The sequence below is a fragment of the Danaus plexippus genome, chromosome 11, assembly GCF_018135715.1.
Source record: "Danaus plexippus chromosome 11, MEX_DaPlex, whole genome shotgun sequence".
Classification (NCBI taxonomy): Eukaryota; Metazoa; Arthropoda; class Insecta; order Lepidoptera; family Nymphalidae; genus Danaus; species Danaus plexippus.
Genome location: NC_083544.1, coordinates 2269212 through 2283056, shown reverse-complemented (window position 1 = coordinate 2283056; position 13845 = coordinate 2269212). Strand labels below are relative to the sequence as shown.

General features: G+C 30.6%; 2 protein-coding genes across 4 annotated transcripts in view; one reads left to right on the top strand and one right to left on the bottom strand.

Moving 5' to 3' along the window:
* Positions 1 to 3467, bottom strand: part of LOC116765734 (uncharacterized) — a 62419-nt gene extending 58952 nt beyond the window's left edge. The window contains exon 1 of the mRNA XM_032655313.2: positions 2980 to 3467. Within this exon, the coding sequence (XP_032511204.2) occupies positions 2980 to 3145 (166 nt within the window). The 5' untranslated portion in view covers positions 3146 to 3467. The remainder of the gene's footprint in view (positions 1 to 2979) is intronic.
* Positions 3468 to 10194: 6727 nt separating this feature from the next.
* Positions 10195 to 13577, top strand: LOC133319040 (odorant receptor 49b-like). 3 transcript variants are annotated; one of them, XM_061521950.1, is made up of 5 exons: positions 10199 to 11053; positions 12666 to 12699; positions 12831 to 12935; positions 13020 to 13175; positions 13429 to 13577. In XM_061521950.1, the coding sequence occupies exons 1-5, from the start codon at positions 10260 to 10262 to the stop codon at positions 13471 to 13473; spliced, it is 1134 nt and encodes a 377-aa protein (XP_061377934.1). In that variant the 5' UTR covers positions 10199 to 10259; the 3' UTR covers positions 13474 to 13577. The 3 variants fall into 3 exon arrangements, with proteins under 3 accessions (XP_061377935.1, XP_061377934.1, XP_061377933.1); XM_061521949.1 differs by having other exon boundaries at positions 10204 to 11053; positions 12666 to 12762; XM_061521951.1 differs by lacking the exon at positions 13020 to 13175 and having other exon boundaries at positions 10195 to 11053; positions 12666 to 12762.
* The last annotated feature ends 268 nt before the right edge of the window (positions 13578 to 13845 follow it).

Below are 13845 nucleotides of genomic sequence, written 5' to 3'. Positions count from 1 at the left end.
TTGAAATTTCAATTCTTTGCAAAGAAATTTCATTATATTGTCGATTGAATTTAAAACTATACTATATCGAAGGTAAATAGTATGTTCCTTATTATTATTCGAAGAGAAAAAATATGTTAAATAATTTCCTACTTAAGTACATATAGTCTTTCAACAAATTTAAACGTACTCACACAAATACTTGCTGCAAAGTAACCGAAACGTCGCGTCGGGAGTATGTAGTTTTAAAATAATAATAAAACCGCATAGTACAACCTAAAATATTAGTTTTATTTAAATGAATACTCGCAAAAGTCTTAAACTTATATTTATTAATTTATAGTGTTAAGTTAAGAGTTCAAAAATTTATATAGTCTCCTACTTTAGAGGACAATACAAAAATAAAAATGTTGGCATCCTTTAAGACCTATATTTATCATTTATTAATAGTATATCCTGTCAAGACAATTACGATCCAAACAATGTTTGTAAACCAATAGAAAAATATAACGGTATATCGAAACTTACAGTAACATAATCCAAAAACAGTATGGATTGATTGCATTATAACTGTTATTTTATTGTGGTCGCCATTTTAAATAATTGTAACAAATTCGAAAAACATTTAAATTCTATTTAATATATCAGACGTCACTTATTTCTCGTTGAATAGTATATTGTATTTTATTTCTCACTCGCTCACTCATTCGTTTTGGGAAGATTCATGTAATGAACAGAATTAATTAAATCCTTACGAAGTTTGATAAATGTTAAAGTAATGGTAATTATCTTCCCTTTTATTGTTTGTCGTTGAATTTTGTTAATCCAACTGTTAAATGTACATTGACGCAACTTTCTTTAAGGCCGCAACAGACCCGATAGAATCTCAGACGTGTGAAGGTCTTATGTTATCTTTTTGTGAACAATAATCTATTGATTTGGATTTAAGAAACACTATTTGTATTTAAAACGTCAAAAAGCCTTTGCTTTATACAATATATACGTCTGATCCTAAATTATATTTATTGCTAATGTCTTTAATAATACCACACAAATCCAAGTCAAAACCGCACCACCGCAAATGAAGGTACTATGAAATATACAAATAAAACTAATTCATAGAAATGGAGTCAGAAATATCAGAACTTTAGTCTTATTTTTAAAATACGCTACTAAGTGTAATAAAGAAAAAAAAATTCTCATGTTTTTTTCAATTTTTATAAGCGGTTATTGATTTTTTTTTTCTCAACGATGGTTGCTTAGCAACGGTCTATAAAATGCCTAGTTTATTTTTATTTCGTACGTTTAACAATGTTAAAATTTTGGCAATTCTTAACACTTTTTGTATTATACATATTTTGTGACGATGGTAATGACCTTGCAAGGTTGTATAATAACGGTTTAATTCAAACACTTGCGACTAAACTGCAGAGTGTAGTCACCTCGCAGTGACTTAAGTTCCGTTTGTGGATTATTTTTACTCTTCCTAATATTAGTTACATGAGTATCACTGATGCAAATACACGATTAATTTGTATTTATTTTATTATTAATTATTTATTAATAAGCAAATTCTTTACAGTTTCCATTAAACAACTGAAAAGAGAAAAGACGCCCCGATGTGAGTGGACTTATATCACACATATTTTATAAAAGGAAAGGATCTGTTACATCCATCATTTATTTAGGAAAAGTTACTTGTAACAAAATAAAAAAAGTAATATGTAGTAAAATTACACCCCCAAAAGGAATTTTAAGATATTGAACAGAAAAATGAAAAAAAAACTGGCCTACAGAAATAGGGTTTGGTTTTTCTAAAAAAAAAAATGTTGGCACTAAAAAGTCAAAAAAAAATTTATCTGACATTAGGCTTATATGACATTGGAATATCGTAAAACATTAGAAGATTAACATTAAACCACAAATTCATAAATCAATTATTATTGGATAGTACAGATCGAAAATCGATAATGTTGCCGCTTACCAAGACATTTCTTATCTAGAAAGCGCTATTCAAGCAACCGAATGCTTCGAATGAAATAATTCCGTTGCCATAAATCCATTTTCAAATTGCATTAGTTTAAAACTAGTTAGGTTTTATATTTACACAACCAATAGTTTAGTTTCTGGTTCGTATTACGGTCGTTCCACGCATCAGAAAGTTGACAGCATTCCTTTTACTATATATGTTTTACACGCATCGTTGTATTGCAAATGGGACGAGAACGATAGAAACGAATATAATATCTATCTGTATAACGTTAAGGTTTATAATTATTTTTATTGTCGCGCGTTTTTCACGCACGCAACTCAAGTGCGTTGTAGTCTTTGAAATGCAAATGTTCCCTAACACCTGTGATTACGCAACCCAAGTTATCGTCTAAGGTCGGCGCAGTTTTCACAGCTCAATTTAAATCATAGGATATATATATCCACTATTATTATGTTCGTTAATTATTCTATGATATAACGTATTTGTTTTGATGCATTACGTTACGTTGGTGTTAGATTTATTGTATTATTGTATCACTGTACATACGTCGATTATTGATTACACAATAAGCCATTCCCAAGATTTTTTACATAGTATAGTGTGGGTGTGCGCTTTTATTCCGTTCTCGTTGGTGTATGGGTATTTATCGAAAATTATTTTGTTACGTTATTATATGCGCATACTTAATGATGTTTTGAAGATTCTTGGAAGATGAGGATTTTAAGAAAAACATCGGCTCAAATAATATATTTTATTTAGAAGGTTTTGTTTACTTATTTCGTATGTTTTTTTTTGTTATGAACTTGGATTTGTTATTGCCAATCAGACGCTATCTAAGTAATAAATAAGGCGTATGCTTTAATAATATACTAGCAAAAATCTCTTTTCATAAGTATATACGAAAATATTTATTTTTTTTAATTATAGAAGTTTTTTATCGAGGCACGTATTTAATGATTCACTATAACACGTGTGGAGCAAGCTGACATATATCAACATAAGCGTACCTGGTAGTAATCCTTTTCCATCCTTCCTATCGCCATCCTCCACTTTGGCACCAACAGCATCAGATTCTGCATTCTCCGTGTTAGCATCATCCTCACACCTAGCTTCATGAACTAGCAATAATACAGCGCACACACACAACAAAACGATTCTTATAATCTCCCGCATTTTATTTAACTTTGGCAACTATTTGTCATTAAGGGCCATTTTTCACTGGTCGATAGCACGTATGAACCGACCTAACAGTCACATTTTCGCCGATTGCAACTGGCTATGTTTTCTTCAATGACATACGTGTAGCACATTAACATAGTATTGAAATATACTGCACATTTATAATAAATGTATCACATAATTTTGTTTTACCAGAGCGATTGATATGAATCGAGAGTGAACGGTGTTTTATTTGGTTTGAATTGTTCGATCGATGTTTTTTTTCGTCGTAACGTGAGCGATACGAGCGTTTGCCGCGGTGCTAACGAAGGTACTATCGGTATGGTGGGGCCGCCCCCACTCACGCGCAGATGCCACGGGCCTTCAATCGACGATGCCTCTCTTACTATTACCGTTTAGTTTCTAATGACCAGATAAGCTATCTCGAGAAACTGCGGTCAGCGTAATTGAACGTTCCTTGTACCGTTACCTTTAGTTGCATTGATAAGAAAATGATCTGTATTATTTAGAACTTTCTAGCGATGAAACATATATTTTGTTCAAAATACCAATATCAGTAGAGTTGTAAACAAAATATATGTAAAAATCAGCCAGCTATTTTATTTTTCTCTGTATTAAACTCCTTTCACAAGAAAGGTATATAAAATATTACATAAAGCACATAATGTGATCGCATAAAAATGTTGCTGTTAGAATAGAATGATTCATACTAAGTGAGAAATCTATATCGACGCAATTATTTTCATTTCCTTGGTAAAAGTTTTATAAGACGAAGGCGGGGTTGGCTATGTGGGAATTAACGGACAAAATTATTCTCACGACTCATACTTGTAAAAAAAAATCCAACTAAAAACCGTCGGTTCTATCCCGTTATAGGGAACCCCACGGTAATTGCGTAGTGCATTCATCTGCGACTCTCTGACGATAAGCCGCAGCCTCCTATCTAATAAGGGGTACTGAGAACGACCAGGAAGCGCTTTTGCTTGACAGTCTCACTTAACCTGAAGAGATAACCACATTAGACCTGCATTCAGACCCAGATTATAACCAGCAAATTACTGGAACCTCCTGAAATCATCCCAAGGGAGTCCAGTAGTTGAGAACCAACTAAAGACCCTCCCATTCCGGGTATACACCAAACAAAACAACATTTATAGTTGGATCTGGTTGAATAACTCTCATTTAGACTGCACTCCAAGTTACATGCTGAGAGTCAAACCAAGTACCAACGCAGATAGAGTAGAAGCTTCTAAAATAAAAATATACATAAGATTAACCCAACAATCCATTTAAATTAAAGACAAACGCAAGACAACAAAAGTATAAATATCGGGAACAGAATTAATATGCTGAAATAAAAATTTGTCTGTCGAGTGTCCAGCGATCAGAAGGTCGATGGAGTCAAAATATTCTAAAATGGAGAAGCACTTTAGGTAGACGTGGTGTAGGAGGCTTTTCTGGATGCTGGATAGGCGATTTGAGAAAGGTGGCAGGAACCCCTGACATATATTTATTTACGTTTTGATAATTACTGAATAAAATTAAGAAATTATAAAAAAAATTTCGTAGTCACTCAACATTAACATCTTGATAAGGATAAATAATATTTATATAATGTATTTTATAACTTATTTAAAAACCGCCCTTGGTATAGGGATATTATTATGATAATTGATGTAACAGCATCAGCAGCCACAAGTCAGTAAAAGTAATCTAAAGTAATGAATAATTAGAAAAGTGAAGTAAATCCCAAAAAGATAGCTCTATTTAAATGTGCACTCACGAGTCTTAGATAAAATCACTTAACTTCTTATGCGGAAAATACAAGACTAGGGGAATTAAAATCGGGATTTCAAACTCAAGTTAATAATTAAAAAATACATGTGTGAAAAGATACCCAACCAACAATACTAAGCAATTTTAATTATATAAATGATAGTCGCATTTCAAGATCTCAGACTTATACTTGAAAGTGTAAACTAATCATGTGACTGCTGCCTACTGGCTTCTTTGATTCAATGTTTCGTAGTAAAATGTATTTTATTAGTATTTTTTCTTACGTGTTCATGGGTAGTTGAACGCGCAGATGACATTATGATTGTCTTTCCACAAAATTAAAATGTTATTTAGTTATACGTCATTTGAACAATGCGTTCATATTAAATTGTCAAAACGTTTTAAATTAAGATTTACCAATTTTAATTATCATATTAGTTCTGTGCCACGAATTCGTCGGAGCGGCAAAGAAGTAATTTTTATAAAATAATGGGAGCCAAAGTTACTCTATTTATATTAGCTATCTGCCAGTGCCAGCTATATCCCGTCAAAGTTGGTTCAGCGGTTACAGAGATTATCCGGAATAAAACACACCGACAGATAAAAATAGTAATAAATAAATGTTTTTTTCCTATAAAGAAATATAAATACTGTGTATACTTACACACAATACACAGATGTTTTAATGTTACAAACAATACAGTACAATTTTATTTATTATTATATTCTATATTCTATAGGTGTTGAACACAAATTAACAGAAAAATAAACTAAGTATGAAAAATCTGAAACCAAACGTGGTCTTAATTCCTAGTGACGATTTCTAGCAGACCGACAACTAATGAATTTACACACATTTACTTGGATAATATAGCTGTACCTAGGTTTAAAAAAATCTTAGAGAAACAAAAAATACAACAGAAAAATTATATAGATTTATAGATAATGATTCTCGTTAAAAGCATATCAACGTTAAAACAACATCAACAGACTTTCTCACTACCACAAGGAAAGCCCAAAACCTTTTTAAAACACTCCATTGGATACGAAGATTGTGCGGTCAAATTGAACTGAACGAATTTTTTTCAATTTTTTTTTATCATATTACATTATAATATAAGAGTTAAGTACAGATAGTAAAGCAGCCAAACAGTGTACACAGGCGTCTCAGCAACAATTTTATCTCTGGCTGAATTGACTGAATCAGTCCGGTTTTCTCAGCAGATTATAAAAGTGAAAGCAATAAGCCCTACACATATCCGAGAATATAAAGATATTTTCGGATATGTGTGGGAACTATTGCATATTAAATATTCATAGGAATGATCGATTACATACTACAAGATTTTATTATGGTAAATATTAGTAATATAATGGTTAGTTGTATTTACTTAATTAACCTAAATTCAACCTCCTAGTACTGATATGTAAAATGACCCACCAACTAGCATATTATTAATTGAACCTTATCATGTAAATATAGCTGGGGGGATCCCATATCCTTCTAGTCTCAATCCATAAGGGTCAACCATGGTCAGAGACATAAAGAACCTATCAATATAAATAGGCTTGCCCTTAAAGGCTATTCTTTCAATAACTTAACTAAGGCTGACATCAGATCTCTCGGAACGAATATTTTAATGTCCTAAGCGACTTATTAAAAAATATAAACAAATGAGATCTAAGATTTTCGCGAGTATTCATTTAAATATAAACAAAGCCTGGAATGATGGCCCAAAATTCATTATTCTTACATAAACTTTCAATTTTCCACTTCTACTTTTTGCCTCAAACAGATAAAATGTCATTGAGAACATGCTCTTTTACTGGCTTGAGCCTATTTTTCAGCTCCATAACCTATTTGGGTTCACAAATGTCAGCTATTTCCAATGGTGAGTGGCAATAGCTTCTACTTCTTGCATCAGGATTCAGGATTCCTTAATTGTTACCCATTTAATATTAATGCTCAACAAGTTTTTTGGTGATAGGTATTATTATCTCGCGAGACAAAAATAGCCAGTTACTGGGTCTATAGTGGGCCGATCTAATTACTTTTTGTCCGTCTTTCTATTTATTTTCAAGTAACTTTGTTAAAAGGCAACAGTGAATAACTTCATAACGGGATGGTATATCCATCTATAACACCATTTCCACTACTTATCACACAACAATGATCAAGCACTGTTCATTTCATACTAAAAAAAAATATTTAAATTAACAAAAATCATATTTTGCAAATTGAAAAATGGAATAATTTTATCAAATTAGTGTATTGTCATCGGTCCTCGATAAATCTACCAAGTTTAAACGAAATCTGGCCGTTTAACATGGGTCAAAATCGCGCCCAAAGAAGTTTGTTACAAACAAACATACAAACATACATGTGAAGCTAATAAAAAGAGTTAATTGCAACTGCTTTTACTTGCTTAAGGAGGTAAATTTTGCATAACATCAGGTCCACAACACAGTACATATACTCTATATTTGTGAAAGGTATGTATCTATATAAGGGTTAATATTACATAGGATAAAGTTATATTTTAATTATGGTAATAATTCATATGGTTTAGTTATTCCTTTCTCTTATACCATCAAATTATTTTGTATCATTATATCCTTTATGGTGGTTAGCTAGTAGAAAATATTTTTTTGCGTTAAGTCTGCCTTTGTTAATTTTTTGGCACTAAAAAATAAATAAATAAGTCGACTTACCTTTGTAGTTGTGATTTCTCCTTATTTTTCTACTATAATGAAATGTTTGCAAATTATTCATTTAATTTCAAAAGGTTTATCTTATAACAAACTCACCGTCTTAAAGCCGTTGAAAACAAAAACAGAGAAACATTATATCGTTTGTTGAAGACAATAAGATTTATAATACAAAGTAAATGTATATTTTTATTCAAGGCTTCACAAAAATTATGTATTTATAATATTTTTTCTGACACAGAAAAAGTGGGTGATATCTCACTGAATGTAATCCTCTTATAATCAACATCTTGAATTATTGGTACCATTAAATAAATTGCTCATATATGCCTAGTCATATATGGAATACAATAAACATTTTTACTTAACCTTCATTACTTATAAGTTACTCAAATAAATACATATAACATCTAGATTTTACTTAGTTTGTAATTATTTTATTAAAAAGGTTAATGTATTTCGTTATGAAAATAAGTATCAAATAAAAAATTTGCAGAAACTCATAAAATTTTGTATACAAGAGAGAAATTTTCTTGCTGTTTATTTTACCAGACGTGTATTTCATATTGTTATATTTAATAGGAATTATGCAAAGGCCTTGAGGTTCAACATTTTGGCTTGTCGGATAGTTCATCGCATTATAACATATTTCCTTATACCAGGTATAGTTAATTAATATTAATACGTCATTATTTACTCAAACCTACTACATTGTGTAATAACTTATAAGTAAATAACAAGGAAGACATCCAACTGAATAAAATAGAAGCAATTACATTATTATATCAAACCAAAACAAACACAAGTTACTGTCAAGTGTCGAAACGACAGATGGATGACATTGGTCTATATCTATTTGTCTTGGATGATTGTCAAATGAGCAAATAATAAACTCCCTAATATTTGTTTCATTTATTTTCTGTCAAATAAATGTGAAAAAAATTCAATTATTAATGAAATAACAATCCTTCATATCGATAAGGAACAAAATGTATACACACTTTCTTTTTACATTTAAATACAATACATTTACATTATCTATAAACAAATAGATGATTTGTTCAGAATACAATAATAATTATTCTCATTAGTGATACATATTAAAACCTTCGAACCCCCCCCCCCCAACCCCTCCAACTTCAAAAAGGGAGGATATGACTTCCATTATTTTGATTTGTTTTATGTTTGAATTCGTTTGGTCAATTGTGTGTGACATAAAACTTTCGATATACATTAATATTTAGTTAAAATAAAAAAGCAATATCAGTTACATACCATTATTTGAAATCCAAAATGGAGGACGTGTTACTCTTTATACATTTTTACTATACCGGGACTCATACTTAAAGCAAATTTACTTATACAAATTATACAAATAATAAAATGATTGCTCTGAATTAAATATGGCTAACGGCTGTAGGTTGTTGACCAGTAAATTTTTGTACACCCCGTAAGACAAATATCAAATTAAATAATCTCCTGAGAAGATTGTGACATTCAACAGTCTAATAAATGTATGAATTTGTATAGAACAATTTTCTACGGCTTTATCTGCTTACATTAAAATATATTAGTTGTAATCATACCTTAACTACTTTAACATATTATTACATGTGTTTTTCGCCCTTCACAATTACTGCTACAATATTAATACTATTATTAGATGTTTGTTTAGTACAAAATATATTTTATAGGCTGAATATTTAAAAACAACGAAGGCGGACATGACAGTCAATGTAAAAATTATTTATTCTAGGCGTAAAGTCGTATCCTAACCTACTATAATAGTTTTATAATAACAACTTAGGCGATAAAAAGACACAGCTCTCTATTGTCTACATGTCACCCCATAATGTTGGCGTGATAACTTCATTATTTTTTTATTGCGGGGAGCTCAACAGTGTGACCGAAACGCCCACATTCAGAGGCTCTAATTGAGACATAAAAATTAGGGGTTTCTATTAAATGTTATTGTACCACAATATATACTAGTGTCGGACACACGAAATATTTATCGATAAAAGAATATTTTTATATATTGGATAAACGCAATTTTTATATTTTGATGTATTTATTTTGAAATTATAAAAATGATCTTGAAAAGAGAATATTAGCTATATCATCTTAACAGTAAGTAGACAAGGCAGTATTACAATTATTAATAGTGTGATTGTATAATCACCCAGGCATAGGTTTCTTTATCCTTGTTGGATACTTTTTAATTTTCTGCACATACCGACGCTTTGGAACTAAAACTAGATAATTAATATACCTATCTAACTGATGTTATGTCTATCAATATGATTTCGTTGTGACTTTTATTTTAGCGACGTTCTGTAAGGCTTCAAATTACTTTATTTTGATGTTTTCAAGACACATACTTTCAGTGCCGTCTTTAACTGGGTGGTTAAAGTGTAGTATATGATTTTTAAAAATGCTATATAGTAGTATATACTTAAAAAATAAACTATTAACCAACAGAACATACTAATATTTCATACAAGACAACGATATTCCTTCATTTGAATCACACGCGATCGGGGGGTGAAAAACTATAAATACTATTAGTTTTATATGAAATTTCTTTATTCGGACGAAAGCAGTTCATTTGAGAACAATCAACATGTTAAAAGCTTTGCTTAGTTCGATTGAAGATCCAACAAGACGTCTGCTTGGTCCAAATTATTGGATTTTAAAAAATATGGGACTTGTTTTACCACAAAATCCGATAGCGAAAGTGGCTTATATTGTTTTGCACGAAATTGTTTCCTTTTTTGTCCTCACACAGTACATGGAGTTGTATGTTATAAGATCAAACTTAGATCTTGTGCTGACTAATCTTAAAATATCTATGTTGAGTATAGTGTGCATTGTGAAAGCGAACACGTTCGTTATCTGGCAAGTCCAGTGGAAGGAAGTCATCGAATATGTCACCAGAGCTGATCAATACGAAAGAGATAATCAATCGGTTGAAAGACGTAAAATAATCGATTCCTATACAAAATACTGCCGTGGGATTGTCTATTTCTATTGTGTACTAGTCTTTACTACTTTCATAACAGTCACAAACACACCATTGATGAGATATTTATCTTCAGCTCAATACCGGGAAGCCCTGCGAAATGGGACGGAACTCTTCCCTCACATCTTCAGTTCTTGGATGCCATTTGATAAATACAACTCTCCAGGGTCCTGGATCACGGTCATTTGGCACGTTTGTCTTTGTGCGTATGGTGCTGGAATTATGGCGGCCTATGATACCGTCATCATGGTCATCATGGTATTTTTTGGCGGTAAACTAGAACTGTTGAGAGAAAGATGCACACACATATTTGAAAATACAGAAATAGCGTCCGACGATAACCAGACAAATGAGAAAATTAGAAAACTGCATAACATCCACGTCCTTTTGATGAAGTAAGTTGTTTTATTTACTATGTTCATACAATACATATATGGATATTGCAAGATAACTTAATTATAGAAAGAAATGTCTCAGACATGATAAACCTGGTAAGGAATGGACCTTTGTAAAATACACTTATACTTTGATTGTTGAATATTATTATGAAAACTATTTTCGATTTTTTTATATGCGTACAAAGTATCATTCACCATCATTTACATTAGCAAATGTACAAGTATAAGGAATTATCCTGGTAACGATCAATGGGAATTTAAAGCTGAACATAGGCATTTCGTATTTTTTTTATAATATTTTTAAACTTCAATCCTTTCTTTTCAGCACATAATTTATAATATAAAGCTTTAACGAAGCAGATTGTTGCTTGGTTGATAGGGAAGTTTAAAACACTCTTTATTAGATCACTAAACCTTAAATGAGCTGAACGGATTGCAAGTTCTCCTCGGAATGAATATGATCTAAGCAATCAAACCTCAACAAAGTGAGGTTCTAGCGAGAGTTAGTTATTAATATACTTTTCTCTCCCACCCAAATTGAAAGCATTGTGTTCCAAGATAAAATTTAAATATATTATTTTTTAAGTACATATATTCTTTTTTTAAATATAAAATCTAAGTATATTCCTTTTATACAGTTGTTATTTTCATCTACGATCATACTTTTTCAATAGGCTTACCTTTTTTAGTCCTGGTACTATATTAACTGTTTATCATCCTTTTTATATTCGTATCAAAAGAAAAGCGATATTGAATAAGTTTTAAGATGTACAGAAAATGTAAAATTTAAGGAGCCATGTTTAGTAAATATTTTACGTACCCGTACCTGGTGTCGTAGATCTCATATATTTAATGCCCCAATACAATGACTTTTCTTGATAATCATTAGGTGTTTCACAAGCAATGTGTACATCACATACCTCATGAATGCAAAATAATACATTTTAAGGTATTTTGTGGCGTTTTTGGTGATTATTTATACTTTAGGAGATAGCTTTTATTTAATAAGTAAACAAACGAATAAACAATTGGTCATTCTCACATAGCATAGCTGTTATTGCTGTAAGAGTTACTATTTTTGTAAACGAACAACTAATCGTTTAAAAATTCATTGTCATATAGAATATTAATAGAAGTATTTCATAAAATATTACTAAAATTTACATTAATAACACCTTCATTCACCTTCTGCGTAAAATTCTTATGAATAGGTGAATTTAATACATATACCTTTGTGGGTGATAAAATATACTGTGTGTCTGTATTTATTAAGTTTTTTTTTCTCTAACTGGCTATATACTTCTATGTAATAAACGACACATGTTCTTATCACATCGATATTAAAAACAATTTTTATATACAACAAGTAATGTTCATGAACAGATTATTTTAGTTGTATTTTTGTTGATGTGTCAATAAATTTTATTATATATTATAATGTCAAATAATGTATAAAATTTTCATCGATATAAACTCCGAACTATCCTGTTACTACTGTCACGGGAGGCGACTGTGACGTAACATATGACTTTACGACTTAAATATCTAATTATAACACCTATTACTGCTTGAACTGTAAAATATTTGACCAATTTTATCTCTTTTTCAGACATTCAAGGCTCTTTAATTCATTATTGTCACCGGTAATGTTTTTGTATGTGGTAATGTGTTCTTTAATGCTTTGTGCAAGTGCATTTCAACTTACCGTAAGAATATATTATTCATTTAAATGTAATATTTGTCGATATATATTAAATAATACTACTTCTTCCAGTCAGCAACAAATACTACACAAAAATTATTGATGGCGGAATACCTGGTTTTCGGGATAGCGCAATTATTTATGTTTTGCTGGCACAGCAATGATGTTCTCATTAAAGCAAGTATACAAAAATATAAAGTTTATTATATAATTAAATAAAATTATTTATGTCATAATCTTAAATATAATATATTAATATAGAGCCAGAAAGTAATGTTCGGGCCGTATGAAAGCGAGTGGTGGACGGTAAATTCAAAGCAGGCGCGCAGTATACTCATCCTAACGGGTCAACTGCGCTTGAATCATACGTATACAGCCGGCCCGTTCACACAGCTGACTCTGTCAACTTTTATCACTGTAGGCGCATCTTTAGTTTGTTTATATATTTCCTAGCATTATTATATCAGTATTAATAATTCTGTTTGTGACTTTTTCTGGTTCTGGTTTTGACTTTTGACTTTCACTTAATCGACAAAAAAATATAATTAAATAATATTCGTGTAATTTCTATTAAAAAAGTCCATCTAAGGCTCTATTTATTTTAAAGAACAGAAACGTTTTTAAAAACATAAATTGTGTCTTTGTGTATAAAGAGTATCTTTGCTTTCAGATCCTTAAAGGCGCTTACAGTTATTATACTCTTCTAAGGGAATAGAAAGTAGTCCTGCATTAAATATTTCTCAAATACAGACTAAAAATAATTTGAGTAGGTATCAAGATGACACAAAGCACTTACAAAATATATAAGATTAAATGATTGCTGTTTGTTTTATTTAACACATTAAACCGGATTTAAACATCCAAAAGAAATAAATACTGGTATATGAAAGTTTTCGCAAGAATATTGATGGTTTTATTTATGTGTCGTTTCATTAGCAATAACTATTAATTAAAAATACCTAGGCAGATTTTTACTTTATAAAATAGAACTTATATAAATGTAAAACAAATAATTCAACTAAATATAAAAGATTATTGAATTATTATTTAAACTTCCGTAAATTATAGCTTATTTTACCGGGTAGTT